Source organism: Podarcis liolepis (assembly GCF_965112155.1).
Source record: "Podarcis liolepis genome assembly, chromosome: 5".
Lineage (NCBI taxonomy): Eukaryota > Metazoa > Chordata > Lepidosauria > Squamata > Lacertidae > Podarcis > Podarcis liolepis.
The window spans coordinates 97,964,772-97,978,819 of record NC_139556.1 but is presented as its reverse complement, the minus strand read 5'-3'; the positions used below and the strand labels follow the sequence as shown (position 1 = coordinate 97,978,819).

Genomic DNA, 14,048 nt, shown 5'->3' with positions numbered 1-14,048 from the left:
GTCACTCTCTGGCTGGAATCCTCCCTCAGTCCAGAGAGACCGGTAATAAGCGACCCCTCCATCCTGAGAGGAGCACACTGATCTTCTGGCATCCCATCACAGAAGAAAGAGACAGTCCGTAGTCTACTCACTAAATAATAATAATAATAATAATAATAATAATAATAATAATAATAATAATTTTATTATTTGTACCCTGCCCATCTGGCTGGGCTTCCCCAGCCACTCTGGGCAGCTTCCCAAAAAAATATTAAAATACTCTAATACATCAAACATTTAAAGCTTCCCTGAACAGGGCTGCCTTCAGATGTCTTCTAAAAGTATGATAGTTGTTGTTTTCTTTGACATCTGGTAGGAGGGCGTTCCACAGGGAGGATTGTACACGCAGCTCTTACAAGCATGACTGCTCTCCTGAGCTGCAAACACAAGAGTCTCTGACTCGACTCACAATTCGACTCAGAAGAGAAAGGAACTCTCTGGTTACATGAGAACTAGCAGAGACTTCCTGTCTCACACTCAGAGATATCACATGATGTCAACAATGTAGCTGCTCTTCGCAGCTGGTGAGATATAAAAATCCCAACAGCGTCTGTAACCTGAAGCATCTGTAACCGGAGGTACCAATGTATTTGAAGATGGCTATCATCTCTCCTCTCCTCTTCTCTAGGCTAAACATACCCAGCTCCCTCAACTGTTCCTTATAAGGCTTGGTTTCTAGATCCTTGATCATCTTGGTTGCCTTCCTCTGCACACGTTCCAATGTGTCAATTTCATTTTTAAACTGGGGTGCCCAGAACTGGACACAGGACTCCAATTGTGGTCTGATCTAGGCAGAAGAGAGTAGGACTGTGACTTCCCTATACTTCTTATTCTGTGAACTACCCTGAGACACCCAGGCATAGGACGGTATATAAATTCAATTAACAACAATAAGAACAACAATACTTCTGCTGATGCAGCCTAGAATAGCATTGGTCTTTTTTGCTGTTGCATCATACTGTTGACTCATGTTGAACTTGTGGCCTAGATCCTTTTCACATGTGCTACTGGCTTTAAAATGATTTTTGTGTATCTGGGGGGGCACTGCCCCCCCGGCTATGCCCATGCTCAGAGCGATGGACAGGAGCCCGGACCACCGTCTTCTCTCTCTCTCTCTCAGAAATCTATAATATCATAGAATCATAGAATCATAGAATCCTAGAGTTGGAAGAGACCACAAGGGCCATCGAGTCCAACCCCCTGCCAAGCAGGAAACACCATCAGAGGACTCCTGACATATGGTTGTCAAGCCTCTGCTTAAAGACCTCCAAAGTAGGAGACTCCACCACACTCCTTGGCAGCAAATTCCACTGTCGAACAGCTCTTACGGTCAGGAAGTTCTTCCTAATGTTTAGGTGGAATCTTCTTTCTTGTAGTTTGGATCCATTGCTCCGTGTCCGCTTCTCTGGAGCAGCAGAAAACAACCTTTCTCCCTGATATCACATCAGATCCAATAGGGGCCAAATCCACTGTCCATAAAGGGTTTCTGGAGTCACAGTGAAAAGCTTTCTGAAAAGTGTCGTTCTCATCTGGCAATGGAAAAAAGCGCCATTCAATCTTAGTTTGAAAGACAAGCATGAATGAAACAGCAGGAAGCGTAATGTGTGAATGTAGCATGGAATGTAGCATGGAAACATGTACAATGCTCTTCTTCTCACATGCACACATGCAATCACAGGACTAGAGAATTAACTCAAAAGGGCAACTCAGTGATGAAGGGAGTGCAGCATGTTCCAGAAGACAAGTGGCTGGTGCTTAAAAAAACAAGCAGAAGAAGACAACAGGAGAGGATGAGCCTAGGGACACAACAGAAACTGCTAAAACTGCATTGTGGGGGAATATGTATTTTCCTCTCCTATTAGCAAAACTTACTGTGTTGTATCCAAAGTTTGCTTACTCGGGAGTAAACACAGGAAATCCTTGGACGCCCTTCCAGAGGGAAAAAAGCAAAACAAAATCGGGTGGCAAACCGCACTCCTCCCAGAGTTAAAAAAACCCCAAAGAACAGAACAATGATTCTCCTCTCAGCAATTCATTTCCACCACCACCCCTTGAGTACTGGAGCACAAAGACAAAAGAAGAAGAAAACTCCCAGGGTTCCCCCCCCCCCAATTTGCCAAGTAAAACTCACGGGATAATTTACAGCTCATTGAATCCCCCAACAAAAGCAGCAAAGACCTTGGACTGCGCGCGGCAGGCTTTTAAATGAGGGCTGCGGGGAATCCAAAAGCAACATGCTCAGGCAAGCTCTGCAAAGACGCTCTGGACACGATGGCGCGTGGGGGGGGGGGAGCCGCAGCTACACCTCTGCAGGAGCCTTTAAGGATGGGACGTAGACGGGCAGGGAGAGCAGGCCCTGGCCCACCTTGCAGTGAGCTGGGGAGGCAGGCAGGGGGGTGGTGGTTGCTGATGTTTTGCCACTTGTGCCGGCGTTGGCTTGGGAGGTGCGGGGTGAGGGGCCCCGTGCCAAATATCGCCCCCTTCAGGGTGGTACCCAGAGCGGTGCGGCCCCTCTCCCTTCCTATGCCACTGCCAAGAACTCAGCTACATTAGACAAAAAAGTTTTCAATGTGTTATAAATATGCAACACCAGATGGCACCAGAGACTAAAAGAAATTTCTATGCAATTTTTACATAGCTTTTTCTTTTCTTTTGTTATAACAATTTAATTACTGACTTATTTATAGTGGTCCCAGTCCCCCCCGTGTGTAGATCCACCCCAACAATTGGTGAGGCTCCTAATTTTCCTTGTTATTGCAGTTCCCTTTAAACAAAACAAACCTTTGGATTATCTGTTTTCCATTTGATCTTCTGGCTACTGCTCTAGCCCTTTAACACTGCCCATGCTAAGTACTGGGGGGAGAATGAAGTTTATATATTCAAAATAAAACTTTTGTTTCCGTAATTTTCTTCAGATAAAGTCCACAAGGAGATAGAAGATGCTTTAGGTTCTTCTCACACAATCTGCTATCAAGATAAGAAGAAACTGCCCTACACCAATGCTGTGATTCATGAAATGCAGCGCTTTAAATATGCCTTATTTATGGGGTCTCCTAGGCAATGTACAAAGGATGTGAAGATGCGTGGTTTTCTCATTCCCAAGGTAAAGAAGAGTGATACATCTGCACGCCTGTATCCCAAGAGTCTATGAGTCGGTTGCAGCCCCCAGCCATGCAGGAACTTCCTGTGTAGTCTAAAACAGGAGTTCCATCTGCAGACATGTTTCACTAGGGCTATTCCTGGGGCCATGTGGCACCTCAGAGGAGCATGCAGTGGCCAAAGGTCTCAGCGAGGCCTTTTTGAAACAGGTGTTGGGGGAGGCCCTGCTGTGTTTCTGCTTGTATAGAAATATTTTTTTTAATAGAAAGAAGTTGAGGATGAATATGGCCACTGTTAAATACCAACCTTTCCCCTCAAAACTCTGAGTTTCAATTCAGTTGGAACTCTGCAAAGATTTGTCCTGGGAGAGTGAGGGAGAATGTGTTGATCTGAATGCATTCCAAGTTAATTCTTTCTTCCTTGCAGGGGACTGCCATTCTTCCTGATCTGCGCTCTGTTCTGCTTGATCCAACGCGATGGGAGACTCCTGCAGAGTTCAACCCGAATCATTTCTTGGACAAGAATGGACAATTTGTGGACAGAGAAGAATATCTGCCATTTGGTGCAGGTGAATGCAAAAGTCCAAGCTGAGTTGTGGTCTATAGACATCCTTATTGGTTGGCTTCCAGGAAATGACATCATCATCAGCAAGAGAGTAGGGCAGAATGGATGCAATATCCCCTTGGCAGGAGTGGCACTGCTGGTCAGCAGGATGGGGCAAGGCTGTTGATAATTTAGAGAATTTCTGGGTGGTTGATTTTGGACTCACAGGTACCCAAACCCTTATGGGGTTCACACTTCACACTTGCCACCCCATTGCCCTGTCCCTGAGAGAGGTAACACTGCCAGCACCAGGGTGCTGTCACTCCCTGTCACACGTCACAGCTGGATGCCATCCAACTTCTTTTCAGGTGACAAGGCTAAAGCTCCCACACCTCTTTTCATGGAATGTAATTTAGCCTGCTGTGAAGCTATATTCAGAACTGAGTCTGCAGTTAAACTATCCCACTTCCGACTGAGGTTGAATAGTGACAAGACAGAAGTACTGTTCTTGGGGGACAGGGGGCGGGTGGGTGTGGAGGACTCCCTGGACCCTACCAGCCCACAACCTGTCTCCACAGAGTGGTGCATGCTCTCGTTATCTCCTGCTTGGATTACTGCAACGTGCTCTACGTGGGGTTACCTTTGAAGGTGACTTGGAAACTGCAATTAATCCAGAGTGCGGCAGCTAGACTGGTGACTGGGAGTGGCCGCCGAGACCATATAACACTGGTCCTGAAAGACCTACATTGGCTCCCAGTCCGTTTCCAAGTTTTGGTGTTGACCTTGAAAGCCCCAAGGTGTCTCAGCCCAGTATACCTGAAGGAGCGTCCCCACCGCCATCGTTCAGCCCGGACACTGAGATCCAGCGCCGAGGGCCTTCTGGCGATCTCACACTGCAAGATGTGAGGTTACAGGGAACAAGGCAGAGGACCTTTTCGGTAGTGATGCCTGCCCTGTGGAACGCCCTCCCAGCAGATGTCAAGGAAATAAGCAACTATAATACTTTTAGGAGACATCTGAAGGCAGCCCTGTTTGGGGAAGTTTTTAATGCTTAATTCTATATCATGTTTTTAATATTTGGTTGGAAGCTGCCCAGAGTGGCTGGGGAAACCCAGTCAGATGGACGGGGTATAAATTCTTCTCCTTCTTCTTCTTCTTCTTCTTCTTCTTCTTCTTCTCCTCCTCCTCCTCCTCCTCCTCCTCCTCCTCCTCCTCCTCCTCCTCCTCGATTATTTCACTTTCCTAACTATGTCTAGTTCTCCAAAGTATTATACAGTATAGCATGTTTTATAGCTGCGAAGTAATTGACACTGAAAAGTAAATTATTACTCAGTTGCTGACTTTCCCATGTCTTCTCTTCAGGGGCTCGCATTTGTTTTGGAATGCAGTTAGCAAACATCGAAATCTTCATCTTCCTGACCAGCCTGCTGAGAACATTCAGCTTCCAGCTGCCAGAAGGAGTGAAAGAACTCAATCAAGAGCCTTTACTAGGGGCTACAACACACCCCCATCCTTATAAACTCTGTGCTATTCCCCGTGGCAATGCAAACCTCTGATTTTGTTTAAAAGCACCATTTTCCTCTCAGTGTCCCTCTAGTCCTACTTTACTCAAACTTCTGTCATTGCTTAAAATAGACACTTTCCCCCTTTTAGTGTAAAACCCATGTGAAGGTGTCAGTTGCTTGCACATTTATATTTTCCATTGCTTAATAAGAGTAGAAAAGCATAAGAGGAACTCTGCTGGACCAGGCAAGAAAGGCCCCGTCTACTCCTCCAGATGTCTATGGGAAGCCTCCAAACAGGAAACTGAATGCAACAGCACTCTCCTCACTTACAATTTCCAGAAAGTGATATCCATAGCCATAGCATAGGCAGAACACAGCCCTTGTGGTTTGTACCCATTGATAGCTTCACCCTCCATGAACCTATCTGATTCTCTTTCTGAGCCATCCAAGTTGATTGGAATTGCTACATCTTCTGGGAGCAAATTCCATAGTTTAATGCTGCAGAGAAATGCTGTATTGGTCTGAAGGGAAGCCACTCCCAAATTTTAAAGGTAAAGGTACCCCTGCCCGTACGGGCCAGTCTTGCCAGACTCTAGGGTTGTGCGCCCATCTCACTCAAGAGGCCGTGGGCCAGCGCTGTCCGAAGACACTTCCGGGTCACGTGGCCAGCGTGACATCGCTGCTCTGGCGAACCAGAGCCGCACACGGAAACGCCGTTTACCTTCCCGCTGGTAAGCGGTCCCTATTTATCTACTTGTACCCGGAGGTGCTTTCGAACTGCTAGGTTGGCAGGCGCTGGGACCGAACGACGGGAGCGCACCCTGCCGCAGGGATTCGAACCGCCGACCTTTCGATCGGCAAGCCCTAGGCGCTGAGGCTTTAACCCACAGCGCCACCTGCGTCCCTCTTCCCAAATTTTGACTCCACACCTAAAACGAGATCTCTGGAACCATTACTTCTCTACCTACAAGTGTGTGATTGTAAGGCACAACCACGTTTTATGCAAGCCAGATTTGAGGGTGGGTACTAGAGCATACATAGAATGCCCAGGGCAAACATGGTGTTTTCAGTTCCCTTTTCACTCAGTGCACTCAGCCTGTGCTCAGAGATTTAGAGAAACCTTTTTAAATGATTGTTTGGGAAGCAATTGGGTTGCTTGGTTTTTTGGGGGGAGGGTTAGGGTAAAAGATCATGCTGGTTCTGCTTGAGCAAGATTTTGGGCTTCTCCACCCTGGAGTATAATGTGAATTTGAAGTTGTCTGTGCTGACATCTGCTGCAAAGAACTGTGATCTTGTGTCATTAACTCCAAAACCAAAACACTTTCTAAGGCCTAATGCAGTGTTTCCCAACCGGTGTTCCGCGGCACACGAGTGTGCCGTGAGACATCGGCTGGTGTGCCGCGAGATGCCTGGAGGGAGGCGGGCGAGTCGGGCGGCGAGAGGCGGGGCGGCGGCGGCGAGGAGAGGCCGCGCCTCCTGCTGCTGCCTGGCGCTCCTCCTCGCAGCCGGCAGCGCTGCCTGGGCGCCTCCGCGCGACTCTGCCTCGCTGGGTTTGGTCTCCCAGCAGAGACGGGTCACACGCGCCCCTCCCTCCCTCCCTCAGCCTGCGCGGAGGGAGAGCCAGAGAGAGGCATCGCTCCTGCGCTCCGAGGCGGATTGAGCGAAGCTGAGAGGAGCTGCCGAGGGAAAACACTTTCACTTTTGTGCGTCCCTCCCGGCGTGACGCTGCGCGCTGACGTCATGGGGCGGGGCTTTAATGGTGGTGTGCCGCGAGATTTTTTTTCAGTAAACAGGTGTGCCGTTGCCCAAAAACGTTTGGGAAACACTGGCCTAATGACTCCTCCTTGACTGGGAAGTCAAGAAGGAGGAGGTTAAATCGGCCATGATTAAGTGGGGTCAAGACCATGGCCATACCACTGAGATGTACCAATGGCAGAATCTTTGGAAGGTAAATTGGAAGTTTACTGCGTGCTGTTCCGTAAGAGAAAACCTGAAAAAAATGCTGTATAGATGGTACTTGACGCCACGTAAGCTTTCCAAAATGTACAGGAATATCCCAGATATTTGTTGGAGATGTGGGAAAGCAGGTGGCACTATTTTTCATATATGGTGGACTTGCAGGAATATTAAAGGGTTCTGGAGTGATATTCATCTAGAACTTTAAAAAAATGTTCCCTAAAAAACCATAATCATTCCTACTGGGCATCACTGGTACTGATATTCCTAAGGATATAAGAAAAAGTTTTTTGTACGCAACTGCTGCCGTGAGTGCTTACTGTGACGTATTGGAAAAATGACAAAATCCCTACTAGAACTGATTGCCTTTTGAAACTGAGAGAATATGCAGAGTTAGCTTCCCTCTCTGAAAGAATTAGAGATAAGCCCAGACAGAAGTTCATACTAGAATGGGATAATTTTAAGAAATATCTGAAAAGTAGCTGCTATAGTCTAAACATGGTGATAGCCTTTGAATGGTTTCTGTAATCAATGCTGCTTAAGGAAAAAGACTTTAATATAGCAACGATGGTATGAGAGTGCTGGAGGTTAAATAGTTAAACAGGTTGCCCAATCAGAACCCAGGAGGGTGGAGTCAGAGGGACTATCAAACCAGCTCTGGGAGGGGCAAAAAGGGGAGTTCATTGGGAGTTGGGTGGTTGGTTGGAGTGGGAGTGAATTGGGATATAGTCTGTGCGTAGGTTGAGTTAGGGTAGCGAAATAAGCTGAGTCAGGAACAGTTAGGAGCTAGGAAGACAAGTAAATATCTGAGAGGTGGTTTAGTGAGTGAGAGCAGGTAGCGGAAGTTGTAGGTCTGGATAGGCACCCCATGATTGTAACTGACTGAGACCGTGTATGAAACCACACGCTTGTTAAACTGCAATCAATAAACAGAAGTTTATGTTCCAATTTAACCCTGACTGGACTCAGTATTTTACCTGGTAGGGCCTGGGTGGTGGCAGTGAGAAATAAAGTGGTAGCACAGGGATCAATATACGGTGAAACGTCCGGGGACCCTGTGTGATCGCCACAGAAAAGTGGTGGCAGTGGTGGGATACGATTAGTCTAAGAGCCTGTGAGGGGAAGCAATACTCCTGGAGAGGGGGAAGGGTAAAATCGGTGAAGTGATTACCTGGCCCGAGGGTGTGATTGAGGTAAACCCCAGATTGCCATGAGGCCGAGATCACAATAAGAGCAAGAGATCTCAAAAGACTGTTCTGGCAGAGGCTTAGGCTCAGGGTCAGTGGATGTGAGCTTGAAAGGTTAGTGTGATGGCCTGGGATTTGGACTCGGATGCTGAACCTGAGGGATCCCAGCCTGCACAGGATTCCCCAGTTTCCAGAACCAGCTGAGCTGGGGCTGGGGCATGAGCCTGAAGGGTCCTCACCTGTGCTGGATCCTCAGGTGCAGGCATCAGCTGAGTCTGCTCTGGCTCCTGAGGTGATGGAGGACCCATTGCCTGCAGGTGCTCCATTCTCAGCCCCGTCAGAGGAAGCTGAGGTTGCCTCTGGGTCCGGTAACCCTCCAGCGCTCTTGAGCTGTCGAGGCTCAGGGCAGAGAGGTGGAGGGAACTAAGTTTCTGCAGGAGGAGGGCTCGCCTCCAGGCCAGGAGATGCGAGTCACCAGAGGATTGGGGCCGCCCTATGCCTTGGGGCCACCCTATGCCTCGGGGCAGATAAAAGCTGGCCAGCCCTAGTCCCAAGATGTAGGAGCAACATTGTTGGTTTCCAGTTCCTGCCTGAACCCTGTCCTGCCTTCCTGCCTGAGCTCTGACTTCACTGGGCTCCCTGCCCTGCACCCAGCTTCTGCTACTCCCGTGGACACCCTCCGGGATTACATTTTTGGCTGCTGGCTGCTTGAAGACAAACCCCTAATTATTTTGGCTGGGTCCTCTTCGAAAGAAGGATTCTGATTTAAGGTGCTTGGAGGTCTGTGGTCCTGGGCGTCGGATGGCTCCAGGGGGTCGTACACTCAGTGGGGCGGGGCCATCAAGGTGGAGTTTTAGCTGCCTCAATTGCAGCATCAGTATTGTCCGCTGTCCTGAGGGCATGTATCTTGCGGATTTCCTCAATGGTCAGTATTGTAATCCTAGGGCTTTTAATCCCTTGGTTTTTTAATTGTCTCTTTTTTTTAACAGTTCTGTCCCATGCGGCTCTCAAAGCCTTCTGCTCTGTTTCTTTCTGTCTGCCAATTCACATCCTTGCATTGTGCTGCTTCTAGAACCAAGAAGCCACATCCAGCTCACTCTTTTGGATTGCTTACTGGCTGTATCTCACGCGGCTCTTTAAAATCTTCTGCTCTTTTCTTTCTGCCAATTCACATACTGAAATACTCTTTGGACTGTCTGCTTGTCCATTTCACCTGATTCCTTCTGAATTTCACCATTCTCAACTTCCTCTTCTCTTTCTTCCTCAGTCTCTTTGCTTGGGGGTTGGGTAGGGGGAACCTCATTTAGCCCTGGTGCAGTTGCTGCATAGGGTGGAGGGGGGCTAATTATTCCTCCTTCCTCTTCTGGGTCTGGCAAGACTGCTGGTTTTCCCCCTAACTTGTACTTGCTGCCATACAGGGCACAGTTTGGCACGGCATGGGTAATCACAGTTCTACTTTTCCTAAGCCATGGGGGACGGTCAGGAACTTCACATAAGTGTTGGAGTCTATTTTTCATCAGGTTTTAAAATCCCCAATCTTCTCCCTTTGTGGCATATTTCCAGCCCCCCCCCCCAGGAAACATTGTGGGGGGGGGGTCGTGGGAGTTGTTTTACTGCTTTTTCTCCATGACCCTGGAACACTTGGACACTACTGGGATACTGGGACACTCCCTCCTCCTAACGTAATTTCTCTCACTCAGTCACAGGCCAGACGTTGCTTCCAACGTCTCACACACTCAAAACATTCATTGGAGTGTCCCCACACGCACATTCAGAAAACCCATGCACCTCCCCCAATCCCCTTTTTTACCCAAAACCAAAACCACAACCGGGCAGCGCTTCACGACTTCGACCGGGACCCAAGAGCACCTTTGTTTACTGCTTCTTCTGGGCACAAAACCAACAACCAACCACAACCGGCAGTGCTTTGACTTCGACCGGGGCCCAGCAGCACCCTTTTTGCTGCTTTTCTGGGCAAAACCAAAACCAGTGGCACTTCTTCTACCCTACTGGCAGAGCTGATCAAACTCTCTTTTTGCTCCCACCTAACCCTGTGGAGCTTGCTCCCACCTATACCCTGTGGAGCCTACCTTTTTCCTCAAGGTACCTTCCTTCGGCCGTTGCTTTTTCTCCGGTCTTTGCAGTGTGTCCACTCAGGAACGGGTGGCAATTCCTCCCACGAACTTGGCAGGATGTGCACTGGAACTGCTGACACGAACCGAGCTGTTCACCACAGGGACGCCTTGTACCCAACATCCCTTATCCTCAGGGAATCTGTTTTTCCCGGCCAACGCACCAAGAAATGTAGCCTTATGAGGCTTTGCCCTCGGGTGGGAAAAATATTGCGCCTGGGAAAGGGAAGTGGAAGTCAACAGACACTCAAGGAATAGTTTCGGAGAAAAAGGTTTTATTTCTACCATCCATGAACTGGTAGAAGGAGCAAGTGTGATAAGTCACAAAAAGCATGCACGAGTTCACAATCATGTGCACAAGCATATATACCCCTTTCCAGTTCCCTCCTCCTTTCTCCTCCCTCAGGAGTCCTGCCCCATGTTGAGGTTCCTGAGCATGTACAGAAAGCTGTCTTGGGACTATTGTGGACTCTTGGCAGGAAAGGGGGTGAGGGGGTTTCAGTGTGTTCCAGTTGTTTCATTCTTGTGCTTTGGCATGGTTCCCGGAGAGAAAGCAAGTTGCAATGTGGTTCTGAGAAAGGCCTGAGAAGACAATGGGCTCTGTTCTCTACCTTGTTGCAATCTTTTTAGTTACAGCAAGCGGAATGTTTCTGATGCTTAGCTGCTGAGAAAATGATTTTGAAAAGCTTTGAGAAGCTTTGAGCCTGCTTTGGTGGGGGGTGACTTTGGGCCTAGGTGAGGTCACCTGTCCTCACCTTCCTTCACTACTACGGATTGCCTTCCCATTGCACCTTTGACTATGGACCGGACTTGGACCTTGCCTCTCGGGTAACCCACGGGACCAGCACAGTTAGAGGCAAAAACCTAAAGCTATACTTTGGGGACCAGGGTCTTGAAAAGCCAAGCCAGGAGGAACAGGGTTGAGAGTAAAATTCTCTTATTTAATTAATTAGTGAAAATACTGACTCACACATAATTCCCCCCAAGAAGACCAAGCACCCTGTCAGAGAAAACCCATACGAAATCTCTGGAGAAGAGAATGGGAATCCCCAGGGGGAGGAAATGAGAATAGAAGAGATGACTAAAACCCCACCTGAAGTGGAAGTTCCACAGTTCTCAGAGCATTTTGAAAAGTGGAAATTGGTACAAGAATATAACTTAAAATTGGAGCTTGAGAAAAATAGAACTGAACAAGAATTGGAAAAAGAAAAATTGAGGGCTGAGCAGGAAAGGAACAGCAGCGGTTTCAGTTAGAGATGAGACGGTTGGAATTAACGGTTTTGGAAAATCGAAATAATAGTAGTAACACCGATGGGCAGAATCAAATGAAGATAGATTTAAAATGCTTTCCTGAGTTTAGAGATAAGGATAGCCCAGAAGCAGTTTTAGTATCCTTCGAGAGAGCATGTCACGATTTTCAAGTGAGAGAGGAAGATAAAATGATGATCTTGAGAGCTAGAATAAGTGGCCCTCTAGCCGAAATATACACACAAATGACTGAGGAACAATCCCGAAATTTTGAGGTGTACAAGCAGTTAATATACACCCGCTTTGGGATTACCTCAGAGCAGTTGAGAAAAAAATTTAGAAGTGTGACAAAGGTGAGGGAGGAAACTTTGGTGCAAAGATAAAAACTTACCTCACGAGATGGTTAGAGCAAGAGAATGCAGACATGGTACCTAAGATTAGGGAAGTGATAGCATTGGAGCAATTTTACAATGGCCAATTGAAATACCTGATAAAAGAAAGGAACCCCAAGACAATAGAGGAAGCAGCTGGTTTAGCTGATAAAATAAATGAAATCAGAGACCATGGATTTGATGGGCCAGAATTTGGTGGGAGATATTGGGAAACAAACAAGAATAAATTTCAGCAAACCAAAGGAAAAATTACCCCAGAAACCGATAAGAGAAGTAGCCCCTCATCAAAAAGCCACCATGAGAAGGCACATACCCATACAAAGTTGACTGAGGGAAAAGTCAATAAAACAAGTTATGCAGGACCCAAAGACATTTCATGCTGGAGATGTGGAAAATTAGGTCATAAAAGTTTTGATTGTAAAACAGGAAAAGAAACGTCCATTTGTAGCACCACACAAAAACAGACATATTGTATCCAGCCTGTGGAGCAGGGCCAGACTAGACAGGTTGTCAAGGGAACCAACACGCCAGCTAGGCCCGAGCCTGCTGAGGTAGTAGATGCCAAAGTCTGTCGGAAATGACTGGCAGAATAATAGGTGAGAACTCAAAGTTATATTATATTACGTTAAAGGATTAAGACAAAAATAAAGAGGGAAAGAAACTGCTGAATTAACTAACTGAACTGGAATACAAAAAAGGGATGTGTGAGGAGGTCAGGGAAGCAAGGATATGAATATATGATATGGAAAGATTGATGTGTTTTTTCTTCTTTTTTAAATGTTTTTTATCTTTTTTTCTGTATTTTGTATTTTTCTGAGGTACTAGATGCCAAAGTCCTGCACCGTTATGCGATTCAGCAAGATAATCTCTTGTTAAAGAAAGCTGGAGAGTATATCTGGATAGACAGAAAAAGATATCTTGGGTTAAAGGACATGGGTTCACAAGTCACTATAGTCCACCCGGAGATAATCGGGGCTGAAGCCATAATTCCAGGAAAATTAATAAAATTAGAAGGCATTTTGAAACAAGCAGAGATCCTAAAGGTGGCGGAAATAGATGTCAGGTTCAAAAACTGGGCAGGGAAGTGGCAGGTAGCCCTTTCAGAAGAAATTCCCACCCCTGTGCTCATCGGTTGGGACATTTTAGAACATGTGCAGAGTACTTTCATAGTTACCAGAGCAAAAGGGATCCTACAGTCACCTAATCCTGAGGGGGTGGATACAGTAGCAGAGGCAAAGAATGCTGAACGACAGCAAGAGGATAATCTGTGTGCGGAAAGAAAAGAGACCTTTTTGTTTCCTTTGACTAAAAGTCAAACCCCAAGTTTGCCAAAAAGCAAAAAGAAGATACTGAGTTACAAATGTACTTTGAGGCAGCCAAGTTGGAGAGGCCGTTAACTCCTGAGTGTCCAGAACATTTTTGTTTGAGCAAGGACCTTTTATATCGAGAAGTCCTCCCCCACCATCTGGGTAGAGTGGGAGTGAAGAAGTGAGAAGACAGTTAGTAATCCCACATGAATACCGGGGCAAAATCCTGCAGCACGCTCACAATAGTGTATTTGGAGCGCGTATGGGGATCACACAAACAAAACGGAGAGTTGCTCAAAATTTTTACTGGCCAGGTATGGGGAAACAAATAAAACAATACCGTCAAGCCTGTGACATATGTCGGAGAAGTGGCACCGGTCAAGGCAAAACAAAAGCCAAATGGTTCCCCTTGCCTATCATATCAACCCCTTTTCAACGGTTAGGGCTGGACCTGATAGAGCCATTGCCTAGAGCCAGCAGGCGGGGAAATAGATACATCCTCACCGTAGTGGATTACGCAACCAAATATCCGGAAGACATTCCGTTGTGAAACATTGAAACGGAAATGGTGGCAAGCGCTTAAATTAACTATATGGGTAGATTGGGCTTTGCCAGTAAAACAGTCACTGTCTTGGCTTCT

The 14,048-nt window shown here is 47.1% G+C and overlaps 1 protein-coding gene across 2 annotated transcripts in view; it reads left to right on the top strand.

Annotated features, from left to right (window-relative positions):
- The window catches only part of LOC310707277 (cytochrome P450 2J2-like), a 69,348-nt gene that overhangs the window by 29,879 nt on the left and 25,421 nt on the right, over nucleotides 1-14,048 (top strand). Inside the window, exons 7-9 of one of the 2 annotated variants that reach the window (XM_083504278.1) lie at nucleotides 2,955-3,142; nucleotides 3,565-3,706; nucleotides 5,044-5,266. The exons of the other annotated variant lie outside the window; for it this stretch is intronic. Of the exons in view, the coding sequence (XP_083360404.1) occupies nucleotides 2,955-3,142; nucleotides 3,565-3,706; nucleotides 5,044-5,237 (524 nt within the window). The 3' untranslated portion in view covers nucleotides 5,238-5,266. Of the gene's footprint in view, nucleotides 1-2,954; nucleotides 3,143-3,564; nucleotides 3,707-5,043; nucleotides 5,267-14,048 lie in introns of those variants that run through there. 2 annotated transcript variants of the gene reach the window in all.